A 19,591-nucleotide genomic window follows, 5' to 3' on the forward strand; every position below is an offset into this window, starting at 1 on the left:
GAAAATTTTCATTGTACATAAAATGCTATTTTGAAATGCCTAGAACTTTTTTGTTATTGAAGCTGAAGGCTTTATATTTGGGGTATTGGGTCTACTTGTGGCAGTCTTTCAGCAGTTAAAGCGTGGTATTTCTTGCAGGCGTCCTTTAAGATAAAGCTTTTCTCACGTAAATTATATCGTGTTAAAATTTATTTTCTAGTATAGTGTAAAGCATATTACAAATCCTTTAATAAGTTAGCTATGAATTGTTGAATTTCTTAATATAAAGTTAGCTTTCTAGAAATTATATATTTTAAAGTTTTTTGTCAGCTGGAGGAGTTCCTTTGTCAGATTTACGAAAAAGGGGTTCACACTATAGTTCTTCTCTCCTATTTCTATTAATGCACCATTTAGATAGTTTTTGTTGAAATACTGATTGCAAATGGCATATTTTCTTTTCAGCGAAAATTCTTATAGAAACTAAGAAGGGGGGGGGGGGGGGGTTGAGATAACACCATCAAAATTCTATTAAAATTGAATTGATAGAAAAGGTTAAAACTAAATACATTTAATGTTTGTCGCATTGTATTATAAACAGCTTCCCGTGGATATTAAAATGAAAAATTATAAGATATAAACCAGCTTTGTTAGCTCGATGGGCCAAAGACCCGGGCTCACAAAACTGGTATTAATTTTATTATTTTTATATTAATATTCGCGGAAAGTTATCAATAATACGATGCTATACATGATTAGAACCGGTTCTAATCCAGATGACATTAATCAGTTTCGAAACCAATTTACTGAAAAACAATTAAAATGGTAGGCCGACCCTTAAAATAACTATAGAACTAATATTTTATCGTTATCAATTTAAAGTCTTCACTGTTTTGTGTATAAACTCATTTTATTATAAAACATGATAACATTACATTACAATTAAAGATAAAACGCAAGGACAGAAGAAGCACAGCAATCAAGGACGTCTATGACAGCAATAACAAAAATCTTTTATTTCGTATAAAAACAAGGATGATAACATCTATAAAAGCGAAGCTCTTAAACGGGAGGACAAACGAACATTAAATTTGTAGATTGTCAGAACTGAATAATCAAAATATAAATGTACAAAAGTCGAATCAAAATTGTAAGTAAATTTGTTGAAAAATATTAAATACAGGATATATTTATATAGGACATACTTACATTTAAGGACTTTATTATAGAGATGCCTCCCTTATAAGATTGTACTTTGTTGTCCTAGGAATCAGTAATACAGTATTCCAAAAATCAGATCTATCGGACTATTTTATCACATAAAAATTTGTTGTTAAAAAAGTTAAAATATCAACATGTTTAAAATGGACGTACATAACGATTATAGAGTTGCTACGCCTTCTAAATCATACCTAACCACTACAGGAAACACCATGCAAAGTTTGGAACTCGAACCTGTTTAAATTATCGGAAAAAAAGCTAACTGTGTGTGATGAATGGACCAACCCTAAGTATAAAAAAACAAGGATGACAACATCCATAAAAGCGAAGCACTGAAACGGTAGGACAAACGAACATTAACACTTATATAGTGTCAGAACTGAATAATCAGAATATAAATGTATAAGAGTCGAAGCAAAATTGTGAGTAAATTTGTTGAAAAACTGCTTGATACAGGATAATGTTTATGGACATACTTACATTATACTTTGTTGTCCCAGGAATCAACATATCAAAAATCAGATCAATCGGATGATTAGATCATATAAAAATTTGTTGTTAAAAAAGTAAAAAAAATCAACATGTTTAAAATGGACGTACGGACATTCTTGTAATGATTATAGAGTTGCTATGCTTTCTAAATTGTACCTAACTACTACAGAAATCATCATGCAAAGTTTGGAATCGATAGGACAATTCTAACCTGTTTAAATAAATTAAAAAAGCTATCCGTTTGTGACGGACGGACGGACGGACCGACCCTAATTATAGAAAAGCTTCGCTTTTAAAAATTGGCTTTCAAAAACACCAAGAATAGTGCGGGTGGCTGATTCTTCCTCAAAGCCGCCTCAGCTTAAGATCTGCGCACAGGGCGCATTCGCTCGTCGTCGGGGAGGTGATAGGTTCGAATATTGGCATAACACTACCTCATACCTCAACAAATATGGTTTCTACTGCTGCTATGTCAGGTACACAACAATAATAGTTAGAGTAGAGGGATGTCTTGGCTCAAAACATTATAATGCGCAGTTTGGACTTCCAGACAAAGGTTGTGCAATAAGAGTTGGTTGTCTGAACAGAAAAGGAGTTATCCTTGGTTGTTGGACCTGACGTTAGAGACTCAGCAGTCTTGCCCGAATTGATTGGTAATCCAGTAAGGAATTTAGTTATTTTGAAGAACGAACATACTCTTATTATAAAGTAGCAGTGCAACTTATGCATTCATGAGTAGCGTAGCTGAAAGGAATTACAAAAAAAAACAATCTTAACCTTTCTTTAATTTTTTTGCAAGTAACACGCTGTTGAAAAAGACAGATATTCAGTAAATTTTAATTTATCAGAGAATTTTTGAGAAGTTCTTTCAGTAGCTAATTTCATAAATAAAAGCCGAAAAAACTACTCATGCACTCTTAAATCAAGTCTAAACTGTAACGGTGTAGACGGATATATTTAGTTATAGAGCAGACATTCAACGGTCTGAGAAAATATTGTATTTTTGGTTTAATTTTATTTGGTATATGTTTGATTATATATAAGTTATGATACATTATTTTTGAATATATATGGATACATTATTTTTGTTTATATATGGATAATTATTTTTGTTTATATATGGATACATTATTTTGAATAAATATATATACATTTTTGTTCATTAAATTAGGAGTATTCCCTTCAATGCCTATAGAACAATGACCCCCCCCCCCCACGTTCTTTTAATAAAATGACGAGAGGGGGGGTGGCTAGAATTTATAGATTCGTTTATTACTTTAGGACAGGTTAAGTTAGGTTACAATGGATCTAGGTATCCCTGCAGAGTTAGGCAACACAGGGTTTGGGTCCCTTGTAGGGTTTATACACATTGGGAAATAAAACTTCTTTCCACATAATCCTATGTATTCCCAAAGTATTTTTTTTTTTTTTTTGGGGGGGGGGGGGGTCAGCGATCAACAGTAACTTTGAAGGAAATTAGCGATACACTAAAGAGATATATGAAATGGAAGTTGCTTTGATGAGGTACATTTTGGAACTGTGAACCAACGGCGGCGGAATAGCTTCTCCCGCGGAAAACCGCAGTTTCCCGCCAAATTTTTTCTTCTTCTCGCAATATTTTGAAACATTTGAGACAAATTTATTTATACAAAAAAATTCCCTCTTATTTGCACATGACCCTCAATTTATTGTGCCAACTAAAAATAAAAGTAATTAAAAAATATTCTGATTTAAATGATCCAAACATGTCTATTTTGGCGTTTCAGTTGATGTTGTACCTCACAAAAGAACTACCATCCCAATCTAGATATTAAATTTTCAAAAAAAAAACATCTTATTGTACAAAGCATTCTATTCTATTAAACAGCATTTACGTTTTTTCCAGTATAGCTTGGAAACCGATTAATATCCGCTGGATTAGAACCGGTTCTCAGCCCTACTAAAAAATCATGTATAGATTGGTATTACAAACAATATTTCGTGGGAGGACAAAGTCACTCAAAAATCAGACACATGACGTCATAAAAATGAGGGAGATAAGAGGAGAAGTGGAAAAGAAAAGAGTGACTTTGTCCCCCTACAATTTTTCACAAATATTAAAATAAAAATCATAAAATTAATACCAGTTTTGATAGCCTGGGATGGGCCTTCGTCCCCTTGGGTCTAACAAAGCTGGTTTTAATCCTAGGAAAGCTGTCTATAACATATAATATGATTTGATAAATATCTATTGATGCACATAAATAATTGTAAAATAATAGAAACGACATAAATATAGGTGTGCCATTACTTCCGTATGAGTTGTATCCGCAAAATCTTTGAAATTAAGAAAAATAAACAATAGAATATGAATTAAAGATTATGTTTTAATTATAAAAGTAATGTTACAGGGCAAAAGTAGTTGTAAGAATTTTTCCAGGGTTCGGCAGCCGCGCCTCAGCCTCCAATAAGCCTCAGGGAAATTAACCTTTAATAGTCTAAACCTGACCCAAATATGCCATCATAGACGTTCAAGGGTGGGTGTAAAGGGGTGTTTACACCCCTTAAACTTTAAAACCACATATTCCACCCCCCACCCCCTTAATAATTGAAATAAAAGCATTAGATTACCCCCTCTAACGTTTAAAAACCCCCATTTAACCCCCGTAAAAATAAAAAAGCTTGGACGCCCCTGTACGATATACATTCGTGTTGAAATTTGGTTAGTAGCGGCTGACGAGCCCTAGAACTTTCAGTTTTAACTTTTAAATAATATAATATTTTGGAAGTAATGACAATATACATAAAATAAAATTTTCAGTATGGCTTTTAACCCGATTAATATCCACTGGATTAGAACCGGTTCTAGGCCATAACGAAAAGTCATGTTAGGCATCTTTTTACAGACATTTTTCCATGAATATTAAAATAAAATCTTACCAGTTTTGTTAGCATGGACATTCTGCTCTTTGGGATAAACACAACTGGTTTAAATATTATATTTTTTCATTTTAATATTCGCAGAAAGCTGTTTATAATACAATGCGATAAATTTAATAAGCGTTCCGGAGCCGTTTGATTTTGGTGCGGCTCCGACTCCGCGGAGCCGTATCTGGAAATACGGCTCCGGATCCGGCTCCAGCTCCGGCCTAAAATCAAGAAAAACTCGACATATTTTTTTCCCCCATAAAAAATATTTTTTTTTTTACTTTTGAAGGTTTTAAAATGGATAAAAAATGAACTTGAAAAACTTAAAAAGGGCATTTGCACATGACAAAACAGAGTTACCAAATAATAATTTGTAAAAAATCTCTTTATTTATTTAGTCCGGAGCCGGAGCCGTTTTTAACGAAAATTACGGCTCCGGCAAAATATGGCGACTCCACGGCTTCCGGCTCCGAAACACTGAATTTAATAGTTATTCTCTTTTTCCAAGCATTATAAATTAATAATAACTCGATTATTTATTTACATTCAAACAAGGATGACAACATCCATAAGTAGCGAAGCATAAACAATTAAATAAGAATTTAAATATTATTTGACAAAAGCATACATATTAGGCAAAAATCACGAAACCTTTTCAACATTTGTTTTTAATTTCTTAATACTTATTTATATTTCAGTACTATGACTAACAGACTGACGGTCAAAGTAAATTACATACTCGATGCTCAGAACAACTACAAAATTAAAAAAAAACGGACCATAAACACCAATGATATGAGGAAAAATGTAGAAAATTTAAAAATAGCAAAAAAAAACTGCAAAAAGGCAGTCTGACCGCCATTGATGTGTTCTTGAAACGACAGGAAATTTAATTTTGATATCGATAACTGAAAAACTTAAGAAATTGGGCCATAAACACCAAAGGTATGGAGAAAAATGTGAAAAATACAAAAATAGCCAAAAACCTGCTTAAAGGCAGCCTGACCGTCATAAATGTTTTCTTGAAACGACAGGAAATTTAATTTTGGTTCTATAACTGAAAAAAATTTGGAAATTGGACCATAAACACCAAAGATATGGAGAAAAATACAAAAATAGCCTAAAACCTGCTAAAAAGCGGTCCTATCGCCATTGATGTTTTATAGTTAATTGTGCTCCTTGATAATGGGAATGTTGTCAAAAAAATTTCAGCCTTTTCTCTTTTATAGGAGCCGAGAAAATCACGTTTCCCCCAAACTAAGACGGACAGACGGACATTTCAAATTATAAAATAGCTTCGCTACTAAAAATAAATAATGATTAAAAAATTATTATATATAGATGATTTAATAAAATGAATAATTATAGGTACACCGTCTATATAATTTTAAATGTTTTCTATTGATTATGACAATACTGTATGCAACCAACTAATGAAAAATTTAAAAATAGCCCAAAACCTGCAAAAAGGAAGCCTGACCGTCATAGTTGGTTTATTAAAAGGACAGAAAATTTAATTTTGATATCTATAACTAAAAAAAATTTTGAAAATAGTACCATAAACACCAAAGATATGGAGAAAAATGTGAAAAATAAAAAGAAATAGCCTAAAACCTGCTGAAAGACAGTCTGACCGTCAAAGTTGTTTTCTTAAAAGGACAGGAAATTTAATTTTGATATCTATAACTAAAAAATTTTGGAAATCGGACCATAAACACCAAAGGTATGGAGAAAAATGTGAAAAGTACAAAAATAGCCCAAAACCTGCTTAAAGGCAGTCTGACCGTTATAGTTGGTTTCTTTAAAGGACTGAAAATTTAATTTAGATATCTATAACTGAAAAAATTTTGAAAATCGCACCATATACACAGAAGATATTGAGAAAAATGTGAAAAATACAAAAATAGCCTAAAACCTGCTAAAAAGCGGTCCTACCGCCATCGATGTTTTATACTTAATTGTGCTCCTTGATGATGGGAATGTTGTCAAAAAATTTCAGCATTCTATCTTTTATAGGAGCTGAGTAAATCCCATTTCCCCCAGAGCGTTACAGACGGACGGACGGACTGACGGACGGACAAAGTGAATTATAGAGTAGCTTCGCTACTAAAAAATTAATTATGTATGAAAAAAATATAAAATATTATAGAATCTTCTTTGGACTCTGAACAGAGACGCTGGTTGACTTGCCGAGATTTCTTTACTGTCTCCTAGCACACCCTGAGAACATTTGATAATAGTTTTCTTTAAAGAAGGTGTCTTAACTTTTATTTTTATAGCTAGCCGGTGCTTTTAGTAAGTAGTAGATGTAAAATTTTCCAGAGAATTCAGATATGCAATCGGTTTTTTTTGTAGACCTCTTATTTTTGAAGTAATTTAAGTTTTTTTAAAAAATAATTAAGTCGGTTTTAAGGTACTAAAACGCAAAAAAAAATACCAGTATGAACAAAAGTAGTAAGATCTTTAATTTGACACCTTACTTTTTAAATTCTGTTGAGTAATTTTTTTAAAAATCGATTTTTTGAAACTCGGTTTAATCAAAACTTTAAACATAAATATATTCTACCACAGGCATAAAAATATTGGGTTCATATATACTTTTAGAATCAGAAAAATATTACAAATCGATTCTAAGCAAAATTGAAATAAAAAGTTTACAAAATAGTAAATAAACTACAATAAAAGAAATTAAATGAAACTATTATATTATATTACATATTATACAGGCAACCATCTTAAACCTTGTTTTGGGGGTAAAAATGGGAAGGGGGTAAAGAGCGGGTAAAAATAGTGTTGCCTGTACAAAATAATATGCTAGGCCATTTTGATTTTTAATTTTTTTTTACTTTTTTTCAATTTTGCTTACAATGGATTTGTAATATTTTTCTGATTCTAAAAGTATACACGAACCCATATTTTTTTATGCCTGTGGTAGAGTATATTTTTGTTTAAAGTTTTGATTAAACCAAGATTTAAAAAATCTATTTTTTTCAATAATTTCTCAACAGAATTTAAAAAGTAAGGTGTCAAATTAAAGATCTTACTATTTTTGTTCATACTGGCATTTTTATTTTTATTTTGGTGCGTTTTAGTACCTTAAAAACGACTTAATTTTGTTTTTAAAAAAACTTAAATTACTTAAAAAAAAGAGGTCTACAAAAAAACCGATTGCATATCTGAATTCTATGGAAATTTTTACATCTACTACTTACTAAAAGCACCGGCTAGCTATAAAAATAAAAGTTAATACACCTTCTTTAAATTAGAAGCGCAGTAATAATAAGCTAGCAGGTATTTAATATTAAAAAATTTCCATACAACATGAAAAAAAGAATAGGTATTGTAACCTGTAAACATTTTTTCGAGTGTTAGCTTTTTTAGCTGCTATTTCATTTTATGTAGAAGATTTAGTGGATACTAACCTAATGACATATGAATCATTTGTGGCTGTGTGGTAGGTCTTGAGCTGGACATCTGCGGGGCCCAGCTAACAGCTGCCCTGGTAGCCACAGGTTCACCCTTAATTTTTAACTCCTTTGTTATGAAAAACAGAATATTATGCTATTAAGATCCGTTTATTATCATAGCTATCTCAATTTTTGTAACTTGGTTGAAATGTCCGTCCGTCCGTCCGTCCGTCCGTCTGAAACGTTTTGTGGGAAACGTGATTTTCTCGGCTCCTATGAAAGATAGAATAGATAATATATCCTAAGCGGTTGGACTGCTTTTAAGCAGCTTTTTAGCAAGGGTTTGCAAGGGGGGTGTGCAAAGCGCCTCTAAATAAGTTACCAACCACCCACTCAAAAGAGAAACAAGCCTCCCTGAATTAATAAAAACTGTAGGAGGGTTTTTATTTTTTTGCCATGGAAGGAAAACGGCAGATAAACTTTTTTTCTACACGATATACAACTAAAGGCAGATATTTCGGATCATGGAAAGAATACGAAGTAGCGGGTTTCGTAGTATTTTCACAGTAGCTTTTCTACTATCATTAGGGGGCTCTACCCTTACGTGGCCTCTTTCCTTAACCTGCGGGGCAATCATTAACATTTACATAACCTACAAAAATATTTCATGTTTTTCTATTATTATGCATGCTTTACTGTATAATTTGTCCTACCTGGCTGCTCCATAGTAGCACCCATGTAGCGTCTTCAAAATCTTGTTTCCATTTGAAGATATCACCTGAAAAATAAAATGATTAGGTCCATAAATATCATAAGAATAACAAGCAATATAAATAGTTAGATTAAAGAATATACCGATAAATTGTGCCAATGATATTTTCAAAGTTTAATTTTCACAAAAAGTTGAAAGCTAACTCTCTTTATATAGTTATAGAAAATTTCAAAATTGAAAAAAATATATCTAAGAGGATAACGCAAAGTTTTATTGTTAAAAAGTAGAAATAGACAAAACAATATTCATAAATATCTAGGATTTATTTATATATTAATTCAAGAATTCATCATGGCCGCAAAATATTTATAATTCATAACTTACTTTTAAACCTCCGATTCAGCCTTTTTCTACCCAAAGCAGCATCATTATGAGTACCAAATACAGAGGCAATAATCAAAGTTGGTGATAAGCTGGTATAACTCCAACTAAAATATTACAATCTTTGTAATAAAGAAAACTTGTCTGCGAGTCTGTCTGTACCGAAGGATATCGCTATCTGCTCAACTGATATAATTTTCCTCTACAGTGTAGCTTCTGATAGGTCCTGGTAAGGTTTAAAGCTAATTTGGGGGAGGGTACTAACGCCCTTCCAAGAAATTTGCCAATAGAAAAGATAGATAAGAAAAACCAAGAGAAAAGTCCAGCTAGGCGGTGCCATTACAGAGTGCTAAAAGTTTTTCTTTTTAAAACTAAAACTTAAAGTGAATAGGGGGTGGGGTAACTTTCCCATGCCCCACCTCCAGGGCCCCTGGAGGCCTCTAGGGGCGTAAATGCTAGTTATTACAATAAACACAGCAGTTATTTTTGACAATGCTTTAATGGCTATTGATCTGTTAATATCATTATGTATGCCATGGAATATCTACTAAAAGTAGTTTTGGTCAAGGTCAGAATTGGAGGATATTTGGCAGGGGTTGGCCCTCTGGAAAAAAGGTGAGGTGGAAATTTCACTGTTTAAAACCTATTTTAAAAAGTTTGGTTTGGGCTCAGATCAATTGTTGTTAAATAAATGATATTCATAGTTTTACCTTTTTTATGGAAGTATCTCCACGCAAAAACCCAATGAGGTCAGAAATTTCTGACCTGCTGGAACTAAATAGAAAAAATAAATATTACAAACTGCAAACCAGATACAAAGAAAAGAGCAGGCTATATTTTATTTGGTAAATGGGAAAAAATCATCTATGTCTTGCTAACTTTATTGAGACAGACAAGCAATCATCCTTATATCATCAATATATGATAAATTACAAACAAATTAAACTGAGAAAGCTTATTTTTAGGGACAACTGTGTTAGATGTCCCAAATGTTATACCAAGAAAAAATTTATCTGATTTATCATTTATTATAAACAGCTTTCCGCAAAAAATAAAAGTGTTCAATATGGATCTAATAATACAAATTAAACTAATTTATCGCGTCGTACACTGTTAAAAATAAAAAAAAATTTAGCATCAGATAATACTATATATTCATTTCATTACTGTATAGCATCATCCCATATGTTCTAGCAAAAAAACCTCATTACGATATAAGAAAGATTCCAATACTGTATTGAGTATTACTTAGTGTTCTATGGAGTAATATGTATTACTAAATAAAGAATGTGCATTTTATAGTATTATCTAATACTCTCTATGGAACAAAATTCAATACACTAGAAGGAAGTTTTTAATACTCTGGTTCTTGATTTTTGTTACTCTGTGGGGTAAGAATTGATACTAAAAACGTAATATCTCTGTATAGTAATAGTTATTACGGTATATAGTACTACATGGTGTTATATATTCATTTTGTTAATACAGCACACTTACTGTTCCAGGTATAATACAACCCCATCGTATCAATTGATACTAAATAAAAATTTTTTTTACAGTGTATTATAAACAGATTTCCGTGGATTTAAAAGTGAAAACTAGATATAATATGATACGATACATGATTTTTCAGTATAGCTGAGAACCGGTTCTTATCTGCTGGATATTAATGGGTTTCAAAGCCATGCTGGAAAAAAAGTTACCTTTTGATGCAGAGAGCTTTGTTGTCCCTGAAATAAAATAAAGGATGAAACACAAAAGTAGCATAATTCAAATATCAAACAATTCAATAATAGTTTTTTCTTGCATTGTATTATAAACAGCTTTCCGCGGATATAGAATGTACAATAAAAAGATTAAAACTATTTTTTTTAGCCCTGAGGTGCCAAAGTTTTTTTGTATGGATGACAACCGGTTCCTATCAACCGGATTCGAATGAATACGAGTGTCATTTGACTTGTATGTTTTTGTTGATAAACATGTTATTTTATAAACAGAAGATTTGCAACTAATTCAGTTATCTTTGCTAGCAGCTAAGAAGTGAGTTATAGAGTAGATGCTCATTGATTGGATGATTCTTTATAAATCTGCTATATCTAATAACACCCAAAAATTACATTTCCCCATATGATTCCAATGTATCTTAAATATGAATATCACTAATTCATAAAACATTTAAATTTTGTTTCCTTTCATGGCATCTTTGTAACTGTTAAAGGGCGAATATAGGTTCGATATGATATGAGCTTATATGAAAGGTGCCATTTCATACTTTTAGAATATCTATGCCAAATTTAAAAATTCAAAAAAATCCTTAAACTGTTTTTAACCTATTTTTGAATGGGGGGTCAAAAATATACTAGGACACCTATAGAATCAGACTGCAGAGCCCAAATTTGAATTAAGTCCCCAATAAACTTTTTTGGGGGGATTTAAAAATTAATTTTTAGTGTTGCTGTAATCATTTTGACCGGAGCAAAAGCTCTTTTTTTACTTCGGGTAATATTGTGGCTTACAGAACATTTTTATAAAATTCACTTTATATTGATACAATAAAAAAACATTACTCTGTTCATTGGAAATAATTTTTTTTTCAAAACAATTAATTTCATTGAAAAATCTAACATTTACAATAAAACAAATAATTCTAAAATCTAACTAATAAGAAGTCTTGTTTTATATAATTCTTTACAATTCAAAAAACGAGTGTTTTCACAAAGTGACTTATTTCCAATGTAGTTGAATATTTTTTATTTAATTAAAATGAAAAGAATGAAAACCATACACATAAAAGATACACACTTTTTAAAATTATTTTAAAAGATAAGTTTGAATAATCTTATTTTATAACACATTTTTATATGTGACAAAAATAAATTTGTTGTATTGCATAAACATTTGTTGTCATTTAATGTTAATTTGGCCTAATTTTACTCTATACCAGAATACAATATTTATGAAGCAAAACACTCTAAAAGCTACGAATTTTACCCCAAAAAAAGACCTTTTGCTTCGGTCAATATGATCACGGCAACAGTAAAAATTAATATTTAAATCCCCCCATAAAATTTATTGGGGACTTAATTAAAATTTAGGCTCTGCAGTCTCATTCTACTGGTGTCATAGTATATTTTTTATATACGTTTTAAAAATAGGTTAAAAACAGTTTAAGTAGATTTTGCAATTTTCTGTTTCAATTGAACATATGATAAATCAGATTGACGACAAAACTTTATTTTAGCCCTTTACAAGACTTTTTTTTGACTATTTTGCTTAAGTTTGATTGACTATCACAATGGCACACATCTTAAATGATAATTAAAATGTTTATTATTTTAGATTATATACTCTTAACCCATTAGTGCCGAGCGCCACTTTTATGGACCGATCGAGCTGAAAATTTCAGGGAAGCTTTGTTATGGTAAAAACGGAATTCCATTTTTTTTGTTTTGCTCTAGTGGCGTGCACAGGAAAGTTGCAATAAAACCCGGTTCGGTGCGAGTAAAGAAACCGTTCGGCATAGGTAACCGTTTTTGGCGTTTTTTGGTGCTTTCCCCCGGCATTCAAGCCCGGTTTTGTCCTAAATACCCGGTTATTTGGCCCAAAAAATTAAAAATGTAATTTTTGAACGTCCAAAGTGAGTTGTAGAGTAGCTAATACTACGATACGATCCGCAATTGAAAACTACATAACCTCATGTAATTGATAGAGCTACAAGTAAGATACAAAACGATTTATATCACATTTAGCGTTTGGCTATAGGTGCCACCCTTTTCAGTTAAAAAAGCCCGTTTCCTAGAAGTTTTAAAAGAAGTTGTATCAACTTTTTCACTTTTTATTTATGATAGCTATCCGGCTCTTTTAGTAAGTAGTAGATGTAAAATTTTTCATAGAATACAGATATGCAATCGTTTTTTTTGTAGACCTCTTATTTTTTAAGTAATTTAAGTTTAAAAAAAAAATAATTAAGTCGGTTTTAAGGTACTAAAACGCAACAAAATAAAAGAAGAAAATGGCCAGTATGAACAAAAATAGCAAGATCTTTAATTTGACACCTTACTTTTAAAATTCTGTTAAGTAATTATTGAAAAAATCTATTTTGTTAACCTCGGATTAATCAAAACTTTGAAATTAAAAATATCCTCTCACAGGCATAAAAAGTATGTGTTCATATATACTTTTAGAATGAGAAAAATAATACGAATCCAGTCTAAGCAAAATTGAAAAACTAAAATAAAAAATATAAGTTTATTTTAAGAATCATAATTTTTGGCTTTAAAGGGTTAGCTTGAATAAAACCTGAACAAAACCTAAACAAAAGACAATGCAATGTAGCAGATATTTTTTAAACACAAGAAACAATAATGTATTTTTAACTGCATTGTTTTGAAGTTTATAAACAGACTGATGCATATTTGTTCATAATTTTTCATTCTTTACATGTTCTGTAATATCACTATATTTATTGTGGTATCTATTGTATATATTGTATGAACGTTCTCCTTTTTTTGGTAATTCTATTGGTTAACTTTATAGGTTAAGCTTCGCGATTCGTCAATTTTCGCGATTTGTGATTGGCTAGTTTAGTAGTTACAATTCTTAAAATAAACTTTTTATTTTTTTTATTTTTTATTACAATTTTTTAAAACTTTTTCAATTTCGCTTAGAATGGATTCGTAATATTTTTCTGATTCTAAAGGTATATATGAACCGATATTTTTTATGTCTGTTTGATAAAATATTTAGGTTTAAAGTTTTTATTAAACCAAGATTAAAAAAATTGATTTTTTCAATAATTACTCAACAGAATTTTAAAAATAAGGTGTCAAATTAAAGATCTTACTATTTTTGTTCATACTGGCCATTTTCTTTTTTTCTTTTGTTGCGTTTTAGTACATTAAAACCGACTTAATTATTTTTTTTAAAACTTAAATTACTTAAAAAATAAGAGGTCTACAAAAAAACCGATTGCATATCTGAATTCTATGAAAAATTTTACATCTACTACTTACTAAAAGAGCCGGCTAGCTATCTTAAATAAAAAGTGAAAAAGTTGATACACCTTCTTTTGATATTATATGTGGACAGGTATCTTTACTCGCACCGAGCCGGGCAATAAAAAAGGCGGGTATCTTTACTTGGGCCGAGCCGGGCCAATATAGAATGTAAAAAAACGATAAAAAAATCATATAAAAAATAATAATTTGAATAAAACGAATTCACAAATGAATGTAGTTGCCAATAAACTTTAAATTTCACGAAAAAAATCACTAACTTTACTTCATAAACAAAAAAGTTAGGAGGGGTATTTTAAAATCACCTCTTTTTTCTTGGTTTTCAAATTTTGTTGAGCTATACCGGCAAACGGAAGTAAGCAAAACTGCATGCTCCAGGGGAAATGAAAACCAGGGTAGTAGAGGGGGGATTCATACTGAGAATGATGCAATCCTGAAACTGAGAACCGGTTTTTTTTCGGCATTTTCTGGAACCGGGCGTTAAAAGCCGGTTCATCACTAATGGGTGAAATTCAATTTTTAAAAAGCGTAAAAATAATTTGCGTAAAAGTGCGCTAATAGTATTGACTAGGGTAAATAATATGTCTTAAAGTTTATTTTCTGTACAAAGATCATTGGTTAATTCTGGAAAATATAAATATCCTCAAGTACGCATTTTTATTATTTTAGATTATATACTCTTAAATTCAATTTTTAAAAAGCGTAAAAATAATTTGCGTAAAAGTGCGCCAATAGTATTGACTAGGGTAAATAATACGTCTTAAAGTTTATTTTCTGTACAAAGATCATTGGTTAATTCTGGAAAATATAAATATCCTCAAGTATGCATTTTAAACACAAACACACACGAACCTTAAAAAAAACAGTGATTTGAAATCATTCTTCCCCCAAGAAAATTTTATCGATTATCTTTTTTTTTACTTTTTACATTATTATCTCCCAAGAAATATATAATGATAATATATTTATCCTTAGATGAATATAATAATTTATTGTTAAATATGTTAAATGACTCGCGGATTTTCTTAAAATGATAGCGGATTTTTTCACCTGCTTATCTTCACTGTTAATCCAATCTGGTTGTTGTTGTAACAGGTTACTGCATGCTGTGCCATTGCAGCAGTCTCATACCTTAATTATTATATTTCACAACGTTTTATAGACTATCTACAGTGGCGTGCGAAGCACTTTGTCTAGGGGGGGGCATTTTAAAGATTTTGTAAAATTTTGCCCCCCCCTAAATCAAAGTGCCCAGGGGGGGCACTTTGCTTTAGGGGGGGGCATTTTGATTATATATACTAATTTTAAATAAGGGCGTTTTTGGGGTGGGATTATTTGATTATGGGCCTTCTAGTCCTTATCCCTTCTTTCCCATCCCTTCCCCCATCCCTATTTCCCATTTATATCCCCCATCTCTTCCCCCCCCCATCTCTTCTCCCCCATCCCTTCTCCCCACCCTGCAATGACCGAAGAAAAGGGAGCTAGAAAGCATCTTCGAAAAAAAAGTACAGAAGATAATTTAACTTTCTCCCCCCCCCCCACAAAACATTTTTTATGGGTGGAAGGGGATGTTATAAAATCTCAGCAGGAAGGATGAATAACCCCATTAAAAAAATTTTATTGGGGGGGGGATAAAAAAAACTCATTTTGGAAATAATTTACCAAAAATTAACCTAATATGTAAAACTGATTTTAAATATTTCTTTATTGAATGACAAAAAGGATGACAACATCTTTAAGTAGCAAAGCACAAAAAATCATTAATAAGAATACAAACAAGTAGATTTAAAGAGCATCTGTTGAAATAGATATATATTTTAGATAGAAAAAGTTACAAATCCTTTTTCCTGTATGTTGTGTGATGACAGTCAAAGTAAATTACATACTGGATGCTCAAAACAGCAAGAATTTTTTTTTTTAATCTTATAATCCAAAAAAAAAATTCATTATACCATAAAAACCAAAGATATAATGAATTATGTAAAAAATAAAAATCTTTAATTGCAGTTGAAAAAATCACATTTCCCCTTAGCATTACGTACTGACAGCCATAGTGAATTATAGAGAAGTTAAAAAGTTATATCAACATATCCTACCCTCTTTAAATGGCACTTTAAAACTCTGTTAATTTTTGATTAAGTGGTGTTTCCAATGATTTATAAGGGCGGTGCGTGAAGCGCACCTAAGAATATTTACTCCCCCTTTGAACTAAAATCAATTAAAGACAACAAGAGTGGCATATTTTATTAAGTTAGGAATATAGAGTGTAGTTAGTTTTAAGGGTTTTTAATGAAAATTGCCATAAAAAAAACATATCTTTTTGTAAGGGTATGTACACAAAAAAAATGATAAACTTATCCTGAAAATAATATGACATCATATATAGTTATTCATTTAGACAGACATACAGTGTTGAGAAAAAGATTTAGATAAATATCAACGTTGTTTCTTTTTATATAAAATAACTTTTTGATTAAATATTTGTTGTTTACACATGTTTTTATAGAAATATACAATGTGATAAAAAGCAGAAACCATTTGGAAGGGCGCGAAGCGCAAATTTTTATCTTCAAATATGCAGGGAGGGAGGGGTTTTTGGGCTATTTATTACACTAGTTCCCAATATTTCATATAAAATTTTCTTATTCATTGGCTCAACAACTTTGGGGACTTTAATGAAATTTTGATTGGTTGGTTAATTAAGTCGAGTTTCCATACATATCATCCACTAATTGTAATATATATAAGGGGTAATTTTGTGTATCATCATTAGGGATGTACAAAATTTCATTGGTAAAAAGTTTATATTATACAAAATTAAATACTTTCTATTACATGGTTTGTTATGTTCAGTGAAAATTATAACCTAATTTCTACACTAATTAAAAAATTTGGTAAGGTTAAAGGAATAGTAACTGTCTGTTTGGCGCGAAGTGCCAAAATTTTTTTTGAGTATTTCTTGATCTTTTTTTTTGGAAACTGGGACAGTTTTGCTTTTTATAGGGTAGGGGGCAAAAAGGGGCATTTTTGTCGACCAGGGGGGGGGCAAAATGGGGCATTTTTCAACATTTAGGGGGGGGGGGGCAGGGGGGGCGGTAGCTAGGGGGGGGCAGGGTGGGGCGTTTTGGTCGCTAGGGGGGGGCGATTGCCCCCAAATGCCCCCTTCGGTTCGCACGCCACTGACTATCTATCAAAGAAAGCAAAATGAACAGGGACCTCCAAGGAAAGTTGGGAAAGTGGTGAATAACCCCCAAATGAATTTTGGGTCTACAACAACGCCAAATGTTTACATTTTTACCCCCCCCCCCCCTCCCCCAAATAAAATAAGCTTTGACGTCCTTGCCTATCTTATATAAAGATTACACCCCCCCCCCCAAATATTAAAGCTTGGACACCTTGAAAATGAACAAGATTAGTTTTCATGCAATTAGTTTTCTTTCATATAAAGATACAAAAAAAACTTTGGCCTAATTAGTAATTTAGATTACCTGACGTAGCAGAATCCTTTTGAGAGACCACTGAAGTTCATCATTAACCTCAATACAACTATTTTACCAACCCTAGAAAAAAAGCTAAATTGTTAAAGCACTTAATTCATGCCCTCGAGAGCATTACAAATTCATAGAACAATACCTGATGGCAAAATATACTATTTGCTTTATTTATAATTGGGAAAATAAAAAAAACCTAAAACCTGTATTTATGTATATCATGGTTCAGAACTGTTTTATTCTGGTGGAAGTATATGGTCTTTTGATTTTGGGCAGTGGACTTTTTGCATATTTTAAAAACTTTGCAATGATTGTGTGGTCGCAATTTTTGCAATACACAAAAAAATATTTTGCATAAATTAAATACATTTTAGCTAGGGGCAAAAAGTTTATCAAAATTTTTCAGGGCGGGAAAAGCTAATAGTTATTTATCGTATTTTAAATGAAATTTTTTATTTTTACATTATTGCTTAAAATACGACCAAATTAAATTGCTTATTTTCATAATGTTGCAACAATAATTTCACAAATAATTCTGCGGTACGATACATGATTTTATAAGGTTTCACCCCCCAAATACAGATTACTCCCCAACCCTTAAATTTTTTACCACCCCTCTCCCAAAATAAAAAAGCTTGAGTCATACTGTAAAATTTTTTACCTGGCAAAAATTCTTACAAGTTCACTAATTTTTATAAATTTTGATAAACCGGAACAAAAAATCTCTGTTCCAACTTCATCCTAAAACAAGAAGATAACAATCAGCAATTACTTCACACGGGCGGGGATGCAGTCAATTAAGATCAAACGCCAGGTCAAACAACCCAGGAAAACTAACATGAGAAGTTTCAACAATTTTACTTTATATTTACACTAGCGGCCATGTCCCCTAGAGCCCTCTAGGTGCACTTTAATTGTTTTTTTTTATTTCTAACTCTAGCAGCTACGCCCCTAGAGGCCTCTATGGATTCATTTGGATTTTCAAATACAATATTGAGGCAAAGCCCCTAGAGGCTAGGGGCGAAACCACTAGTCCTCTTAATAACGTAGCAGGATCTTTATTTGTCCTAATGTATGTCTGTCTGTACCAAAGGATCTTGCTAACCGCAGAACCGATATGGTTTTCTTTTACAGGGTACCTTTTCATATTTTCTGGGAAGGTTTATAACTATTTTGGGGGAGGTTAAAAGGTACCTTTTCATATTTTCTGGGAAGGTTTATAACTATTTTGGGGGAGGTTAAAATCAATTCGGACTTAATTGTCATGTCAAAATGTTTAAATTAAAGTAAGATTTAGGGAAAATGATAAATACTTACTTGATAAATACCCATTGGATCTGAGAATATTAATTGGCCATTCACTTGTGTGCATCTAACAATGGATATCATTCATTGGTTGGTTCATTCATGCAACAGGAGTGGAATGCATGCAAAGTCATAACGATCATGTACTTGGATACCATCTAGATCATCATCACCAACAGTAAGAGCGTCTTTAAGATCATCATCCCCAAAATTAAGATTTAGATTATCATTTTTTAACCATATTAAAAAACTGATAGAGGTCAAATTTCTTGTTTTCCAAATTTTCTTTCTTTGAAACACATTAATTTCTGCCCAATATTATGTATCAGTGTAATCAATGCATAAATCCCATCAAGAATAGCCCATTCAACAGAATTAAACTTTAAAAATGATAGAAAAGTAAAAATAAGTATTTTTTCTGTTGATTTTATGGTATCTGTGCATATAAAAGGTAACACCCAAATTTGCCTTTTTTTGGTATTTTCATCATTTTTCCTTGAAATATAAAGATATCTTAAAACTGATTGATTGGGCTTGTAAAGGAACCATTTGAGTATCTTCGGTCGAAAAAGGTCTGATTTGTGAGCATTTTTGACCAAGTTGTGGCCAAATAATAATGAAACCCATAAAAAGGTAACACACTTATTTTGGGGAAAAATTGTCGTCAATTTATGTTGCTAAACT

The 19,591-nt window shown here is 31.5% G+C and overlaps 1 protein-coding gene across 1 annotated transcript; it reads right to left on the minus strand.

Annotated features, from left to right (window-relative positions):
- Window positions 1-8,043: 8,043 nt before the first annotated feature.
- Window positions 8,044-18,970, minus strand: LOC145331860 (dead end protein homolog 1-like). Its single transcript, XM_080176706.1, has 9 exons — window positions 18,920-18,970; window positions 18,264-18,343; window positions 17,600-17,671; window positions 15,162-15,242; window positions 10,800-10,826; window positions 9,807-9,870; window positions 9,100-9,203; window positions 8,717-8,781; window positions 8,044-8,115 (listed from the first exon to the last, which is right to left on the minus strand). Exons 1-7 carry the CDS (start codon window positions 18,932-18,934, stop codon window positions 9,144-9,146), a joined length of 399 nt encoding a protein of 132 aa, XP_080032832.1. The 5' UTR covers window positions 18,935-18,970; the 3' UTR covers window positions 8,044-8,115; window positions 8,717-8,781; window positions 9,100-9,143.
- Between the last annotated feature and the right edge of the window lie 621 nt (window positions 18,971-19,591).

Source organism: Acartia tonsa, chromosome 11, assembly GCF_053477335.1.
Source record: "Acartia tonsa isolate MP-2025a chromosome 11, ASM5347733v1, whole genome shotgun sequence".
NCBI lineage: Eukaryota > Metazoa > Arthropoda > Copepoda > Calanoida > Acartiidae > Acartia > Acartia tonsa.